Here is an 8,412-nt window from a genome sequence, read left to right on the forward strand (position 1 = left end):
CGAGATCTGGAATGAAACAAGATTTCTCTCTAGATTTTACAAGAATATCATCTACATATACCTCAATGTTTCTCTCGGCTTGTTTCTCAAATACATTATCCATCAACTGCTTATAAGTGTCCTCTGCATTCTTCAATCGATGCGGCATAACTGTATAACATAATGTAATGCCTGAAGCTGACCTTGTTTGATCTTCTCGGGCCAAGGGAATTTGGTGCTACCCCTGATAGGCAATCATGAAACAAAGCAACTCATACCCTGAGGTGAAGTCTACCAACTGATTGATCCAGGGCAAGGGGCAACATTCTTTGGGGCACGCATTATTCAGGTCCCTGAAGTCCACACACATTCTCCATTTATCAGTGACTTTCAGGACCATGATCACATTTGAGAGCCAAGTAGGGAACTGTACTTCTCGGATGTGCCTAGCCTTAAGAAATTCTTGCACATGCTCAGCTATTACCCTGTCTTTCTTGGGCCCAAAATGCTTTCTCTTTTGTATCATAGGTCGGGAACTTGGGAAATGTTTAATTTGTCTTAGCAACATAAACCGGTATCTTGACCAGATCTGAGGGGGACCACATAGAGGTGTTTTCATTGGTGTTTTCATTTATCTGTAAACAAGCCAACAACTTTGTCTGGATAGATGTTTCAAGATCTCGGGCCACTTTGGTAGTTTTCTCTAGGTGACTAGGAACCCGATCCACTTCTTCCCACTCTTCCTCCATCACGGGGTGCACATTCCAAATTGAATGCACTTCTCATTTCCCACCCTGATGTTATTCCACTCCCTCCATGTTCTCTTCTTTTCAACCCGGACTATCTCGGCATAGCATTTTCTAGAGGATGGTTGATCTCATCGGACTTCTCCTACTCTGTTTCCCACAGGAATTTGATTTTTGACGGTAAGTTGAGGCAACGACCATGACGGCATTCATGGCTGGCCTCCCCAAAATGATGTTATATGAGGATGGCGCACTGACCACTATGAGAAGCTGTCACGATTGAATTTCTTAGGTCCTCGATTTCAGGCATGACGATCCATACTTGTTGGCCCAGATTCGATGCATGTCCCGAGATGTTCGGGCAATTGTCATGATGTGAGGACACATACAAGTTCTCTGATCCATTATCTTAGCATTTTTACACAGCATGGATTAGGTTGGGACCCCAGGCTTTTATCTACACTTTGCTCCATATATTGCTTTTTCTTCTTTTTTTTTTTGTGGTTAATTTTGGCTTTTTCAGCAATGCACCACGCAACTTCGGATGCTATTAAACTCGCTAGGGAAGTTGATGCAACAGGTATTTGATAAATTGAAATTATGAAAGGTGATTAATTTAATTTATGTTATATTACTTTATATTGCGAACGCATGCTCCTCCCACAGTTCCACAAATTCACTAGCCCACACACTACGGAATACAAATAAATAAGTAAAAATAATAGGTGGAATACACTTGGTCCCTTGGAGGAACCTAAAAAGAGGAATGACCTCTTCCATGAGAACATAATTCTGTTAAAACTTCGAGAGGGCAAATCTTTTGGGTGCCTCTGATCCATGTATACTTAATGATCATTATTTTTTTTTATTTTTATTTTTATTTTTATTTTTTAAATGCGAGTAAGATTGTAATATATATGAAATATGTTTCCTATTAGTTGGTTCGGATGATGTCTTATTATTCAATTTTCCATGTAATGAATTTGTGTGCTTTGTGGAATGAAACTGTCTTGGTCCTTTTGCTAGTGGAATTGCTTGTGGCTAGCTTATCAGCAAGTGTTAAATATGGCTCCCACTCGTTGGGTTGTTAATGAAGAGAGTTCGAATATCTGTCCACATATTAATCGTTTCGAATTATGTGTAGAATATCGTGTTTAATTGGTCGTCGGCCGCCACTATATCGACCTGCATCGTCACTTGTAATTAATTATTTGGCTTACGTACGTTGAGCATGCCCCTACCTTAGACATTATTGTCCATGCTTTTGCATCATCTTTTGGATTCTGTGTTTGCTCACGTTATTACCAATTTACTATTCATACAAATATTGTCTGAGCCATAAACTATACTTTTCAACGAGCGCAACTTGATCAAATGTGAAGGCAATTTTGTTAGGCTACCTTTTGGAGTTTGGATCGGTTGACCATTTTACGACAAATATTAGCATCAGAAATGGTAGAAAAAAAATATCACAATATCTCGGTTATATAAATTTCATGATAAATTCCGAAAGAAAAAATCAAAATAAATTTTGTCCGTCAGATTAAAAGTTACTAAGCTACACTCTTTTTTATGTATCCAAAAGCATATTTTATATAGACAAAAATTTGTGTGAGACGGTCTCACGGGTCGTATTTTGTGATACGGATATCTTATTTGGATCATCCATGAAAAAAGTATTACTTTTTATGCTAATAGTATTACTTTTTATTGTGAATATCAGGAGGATTGACCCGTCTCACAGATAAAGATTCGTGAGACCGTCTCACAAGAGACCTATTCTTTTAGATAGGCTAGACTTGAGAAAATCCTAATCAACGAAGGTTACACTTGAGCCATAACTCGACAAATGTGTAGAAAATGGGGAAAAGTCTATATTAGATTACCCCTTCATTTGGTGCGAGCATGATTCACAACTGGAAGATAGAATTTCTTTCGTCATAGAAAGTTGACTTCTTTGCGAGCTAAAATTTTCTTCATAGAATTAATGAAACACTACTGGAAAACAAGTGCATTGACTTCCAAAATCTGCCCACTTTTTCTCAAAATGGACCTGTACTAGGTGGTAATAAACTATTATTATTATTATTAGACTTCGGAAAATAGAGTTGCCAACTAACTAAATATTGGCTGAATTTTAATAGATCGGATAGTTTTTCTGCTTTTTGTTTCATAACCTTTTTTTTTTTTGTGTAAAAAACAATTTGATCACACATTTTTAACGAAATTCATAAATATATATGTGGTGTTTAAATTAATTTTTTTTACTAATTAGAGAGGGTTTTATTTTAGAGTAGGTCTTTTGTGAGACAGTTCCACGAATCTTTATCTGTGAGACGATTCAACCCTACCATAAGTCCAGCCCACTCGACCAGTGGCTGTCATTCGTATCTATGAGAGATATACTTCTTCAACAGCTCTTTTTATCCCCCTAGTGAACCCTAAGGACAGGGGTAAGGGGAAGATGCAACCGTCTTCCAAAGCTCTTACAACTAGTTCAGATAGATGTCACTCTGACTCTGTCACAAGTATTGAAGGCGGTGGCAAGAAAACTGAAGATGTTCGATGTGTGGTTTGAACATCACACATCAGTACCGTTCAAAAAATTCTAGAGGAAGATTTTATGGAGAAGCTGGCCGTTCTTGAAGGAAAAATGCTAGATTGGGTTGAAATAGAAGAGATTGAAATTGCTCTCGACCATCTAACTTTTATTGATTTTCAACTGTCAAATGTCTTCTTTGGCTTATTTTATTCACAAAAAAAAGTAATACTCTTGCTATAAAAAGTAATACTTTTTCATGGATGAGCTAAATAAGAGATCCATCTCACAAATACGACCCGTGAGACCGTCTCACACAAGTTTTTGTCTTTATTTTATATTACATGAATATAATCAAAATACATGTGGAATAATGTGTTTAATTTGAAAAAAAAAAAGAAAAAGAAAAAAGACCATAAAGTTTGAAGTAGGCTAGCTAAACAACTAAATGAGGTCCGTCAATTAGTCCTAAACAAAACGGCATTTACTTCCCTTACAACACTTCATTCTCAACGGAGGAGGTTAGAGGAAAATATTTGACCACAATTAATTGAATAGTAACAGTTGCCTATGCAATTTGAACTTTTCTAATTTACTATTAGCTATGTGCATAATTAAATATATTTTTTTGGCATTAAGGAATTTATTTTTTTTATAGAAAATATAATATCATAGTTCAAAACTTTATCAATGATCTTAAATAAGATTTTGTATAATTAATTAATCAATTTTTTAAGTAGGATAAATTTTTGTTACTTTAGAATTTTATTTGTTTAGTAAGATTTTTCTATAGATATTTATATTCATCTCCGTAATATAATTTGGCCATTTTTCTTTTTATGTTTTTCATTGGAAATTCAAAAATTAAAAGCTAGAATTCTAAAAATGAACCATAGTTGATTGCACATTCGTTATCCTCCATTAAACCAAGGACAATAATATATCCTAATGTAAATGGGTATTATTGGTCAAAGTAAAATAAATAAATAAATTAATTAATAAATAAAATTCCTACACCAATTTTTGGAAATAGTGGCAAAATATGATGTTTTAGGTATAAATTCATGATTTTAAGTTATAAACGCAATTTCGTTTGAGGTTAAATAACACTCGATTCAATATTGTCTTCTTATGGAACTAACTTCACATTCTAAGATATCAAAATAAATCATGAAATTGTTAATACCAAGAACCTTCAAAAAATTTAAGTCGCTTTTAAATTTATCTTACTCGTATACAATAATACTTAGTTATGGTACGTTTTTAAGAATAAATCATAATGACATTGTCAAGTGTCATATATACGCTCAAACGAAACAAAACTAAAAACTAACCAAAAGCAAAATTACATGACCAAGATCCAATTTTGACATACTAGAGGATGAAAAGAGAAAATATGACAACTTACATGACGAATTTGACAAATTTTATCATTTCTTATGCGAGGTCCGGGGCCGAATAAGGCGGGGGTGATCGCCGGTGTCATGAGGTTGCACGGACAATGAGCGGCTCCTGGCAGGCTTCTAGGCGGAGGGAACATGGATGAACCGATCTTACACCGGAAGGAGCGGGATTCCGAAACTGTTCAGGTATGAGACTGTGCAGTCGAAGAGGGCTTAAAAGATTTGATATGTACTACTAATATCAAAAAGGTGCATTTTTTTCGGTAGTTCATCACATAAGAACTCCAAAGTTAAACGTGCTTGACTTGGGAAAATTTTAAGATTGGTGACCCCTCTGGGAAGTTTCCTAGGGTGCGTGTGAGTCAGGACATAAGCATGCTGGAAAGACTCGTCTTGGTATAGTGAGGATAAGTCGTCGAATTTGGAGCGTTACATCTTAGTTATAAAATATATTAGCACAAAACTGTCGATTCTCTTCCATTTTATTTCAAAAATTTGTATTCTAATAATCATATGAAGATACATGAGCTTCGCCAACACTCCGGTAAAATAGAATTAGAACCAACAAAAAGCGATGTTACAGAACTAGGACCCAACTTTGACAAATCAGACTATGAAAACAAAAAATAATGCAACTTTAAGCGACTAAATAGACTAAAAATAGTATAGAATGAAAGGGAAAATGGCATTCTCCTTTTTTTTTTTTTACTTGTAAAATTGCACTCTCTCTTCTGAATATACAAGCAAGGTATACACAACACATTATCATAAACCCAAAAAATAAACAATCTTTCAACATCTGTCGTCTATTTATCGCAAATTGATTTGTAGCTTCAAAAGAGATATATCGGGATCATTTCTTTATTTTTTAATTTTTTTGAAAAAAGAATGTTTAACTAAAAAAAAGATAAATCCGAATCTCAAAAAAAGATAAAATTCCATTTCATATATAATATCTTATGCAATTTGACTTGCTTCTACACTATTATTGTTATGCACACTTGAAACAATCTAAGAAATCGTAGACACTACAAAATATCGTTAGTGGAAGATTTCGTAAAAAAACTTTAGAAATTGTAAAATTATATATGTGAACGTCGATGGGTTTTTATTGAATATTGTTAAAATCCAAAACCCACATAAATTATTTGGATATCAATTTATATATATATATATATATATATATATATATATCTGTGTGTGTGTATATTTAAATTACTAATAAATTTTGGGTCAACTCTTTACTTCAAGGATCTCGTTGAATTGAAAAGTTAACAGTTATATATATATATATATATATATATATATATTACATTAATGAAAAAATCATATGATACTATCAACCAACTTAATTTTGTAAAAGTGATTTCTGACTCGACTCAACTCATGAAAAAAAATTGTTTTTTTCGGGTCAAACATGTTAATTTTTAGGACCGAGACAACTCATCTCAAGAATATAAAAATGTGATACCATTTCTCAAAAAAGTCGTTCATATATTAGTAGGTTTTTTATGAGACGATCTCACGTATCTTTATCCGTGAGACAGATTAATCATGTCTATATTTATAATAATAAGTTATATTTTTAGCATAAAAATTAATATTTTTTCATTGATGACCCAAATAGTAAATGTGTCACATAAAATTTACTAACGAAAACGTCTCACAATTTTTTCAGTGTATATATTAGATACTAGTCCGCATGTTACACGTCCATCTTTGCCTTAAAGATATGCAACTTTAATGAATTTTGCCTTATTAATTTCATTTTTTTGCCGTTTCAAAGAAAAAAGTATAGCCTCAAATTAAATATTGTCACAGAATTCTTAAGATATATATATATTTCGTAGCTAGGGTGAAAGAATGCTCGTCACCTACTCCTACTACGTTCAAACGCACTCAGTATCTGTGCAGAGACGCTCCCAAAATTTCAAGAACCAAAAAACAGTGTGTGTGTGTGTGTGAGAAAAGCATCCGTTTTCATCTATTTCTATCGATGGAGACTGCACACAGATGCAAGCTTTGTTTCAGAAATTTTGCCACTGGAAAAGCTCTAGGGGGGCACATGAGATCTCATGTCGTGAATCTCTGCACGGCCAAAAAGGGATTCAAACGTGAGAAGGACGAGGACCCTTCAGAGAATTTCGATGATTCTCGATCGTGTTTGTCGATTTCATCTCGATCATCGTCCGGAAATGAAGAAGGAAAGAGGCAGAGTTTCGAAAAGGGATCGGTTTCGGGGGATCCTGCAGAGTTCTGTTCTGTTGATGTTCAAGATTGGGAGAGCGAAACCGATTCGTCGAGGAAAGATTTGGCGATCAGAAGAAGATCAAAGAGGGCTAGATATTCAAGATCAGTTTCAGGTTCTGATTTGAAGGGTACTACTACTTATCATGTCCTACAAATCAAGAACTCAACCGCCTCGGAGACCACCGAGGCTTTGAGCTCGATTTCGGACACGACATCGGAAGACGAAGACGTCGCTTATTGCTTGATGATGCTGTCCAGAGACAAGTGGAAAAGGGAAGAAAAAGAAAAGGTGTTGGAAGATGATTATCATGAAGAATATTCTGATGATGTTTTGAAAGTGAAAAAGGGTGCTAGTAAACTTAGAGGCAAGTATAGGTGCAAGACATGTAACGAGATGTTTAGGTCCTATCAGGCACTTGGTGGGCACAGGGCGAGCCACAAGAAAATCAAGGTCAACCCGATAGCGTCGACATCGGAAACGGCTCCCCACGGCGTCCCTACGGCGGAGAGGGTACATGAGTGCCCTTTCTGCAATAGGGTGTTTGCTTCGGGGCAGGCACTTGGAGGTCACAAAAGGTCACATTTTGTGGGTGCAGTTCCAAGAATTGGCGGAACATTGAGCATTGATCTCAATCTCCCTGCGCCAGTTGATGATGATGGCACGTAGGATCCTGGTTTGAGTGAGTCATTCAATGTACTTTCGTGGATCAAATATATATCGACAAAAGTTTATGACATTTGATTTTTTTTTTTTTTTGACTTTAAATTTATAAAATGCCACCTCGGCCCCAACCTTTGGGATTTAGCCATCTAGTTTCAATATTAATATTACAATGAATTTAATATTTGGAGTCATTCATTTTCTCCAATGTAAAATATTAATGGGCTCATTCATTTTCCCTTATATAAAATTTACGCATTAGTTTATCGATTATTTCACTCGAGTTAATCAAATTTTATTAAAAAGTTAAATATGCTTTAGGCTTTCGACTTAGCATGACCTCAATTTAGTACTTGGTCATGCTCATAAAACTTTTGAGATTAGATAGAAGGGAAAGATTTTTTTTTAATAATTAATTCCGCTTGCTTCGATTTGATTCAAGCTGTGATTTCAGTTGCATAGATTCAATCGTATGTGATTTTTTTTCTTTGATTGCTTCTGCATCTGGTAATTCCACAGCTGTGCTTACATCTTGAATCCGCTCTACATCCTGAAAACAATGGAATCTGGAGTCGAGCCATGATAATTGCAGCTAAAAATAAGTTGGCGTTTATTGATAGGAGCTGCAAACGACCTGCATCAGATGCTGACAATTGCAGCTAAAAATAAGTTGGCGTTTAATCTACTCAAAACCGTCGCAAATTAGTGACGAGTTTTGAAAAATCGTCGCAATATGTTTGCGACATCGACTTTAACGACAATGTTAATTTCCCTCGCTAATTTGATTTGCGACGATTTTAGTGACATAATAAACCGTCGCTAAGTAGAATTTTT

General features: G+C 35.1%; 1 protein-coding gene across 1 annotated transcript; it reads left to right on the top strand.

Moving 5' to 3' along the window:
* The first annotated feature begins 6,531 nt into the window (after positions 1-6,531).
* Positions 6,532-7,884, top strand: LOC142531177 (zinc finger protein ZAT9-like). Its single transcript, XM_075637245.1, has one exon. The coding sequence runs from the start codon at positions 6,664-6,666 to the stop codon at positions 7,582-7,584; it is 921 nt and encodes a 306-aa protein (XP_075493360.1). The 5' UTR covers positions 6,532-6,663; the 3' UTR covers positions 7,585-7,884.
* The last annotated feature ends 528 nt before the right edge of the window (positions 7,885-8,412 follow it).

The sequence above is a fragment of the Primulina tabacum genome, chromosome 17, assembly GCF_025594145.1.
Source record: "Primulina tabacum isolate GXHZ01 chromosome 17, ASM2559414v2, whole genome shotgun sequence".
In the NCBI taxonomy this organism is placed as follows: Eukaryota; Viridiplantae; Streptophyta; class Magnoliopsida; order Lamiales; family Gesneriaceae; genus Primulina; species Primulina tabacum.

Bases quoted from the DNA above. Each gene is read 5' to 3' on its own strand.
- LOC142531177 (XM_075637245.1), top strand. From the start codon at position 6,664: ATGGAGACTGCACACAGATGCAAGCTTTGTTTCAGAAATTTTGCCACT.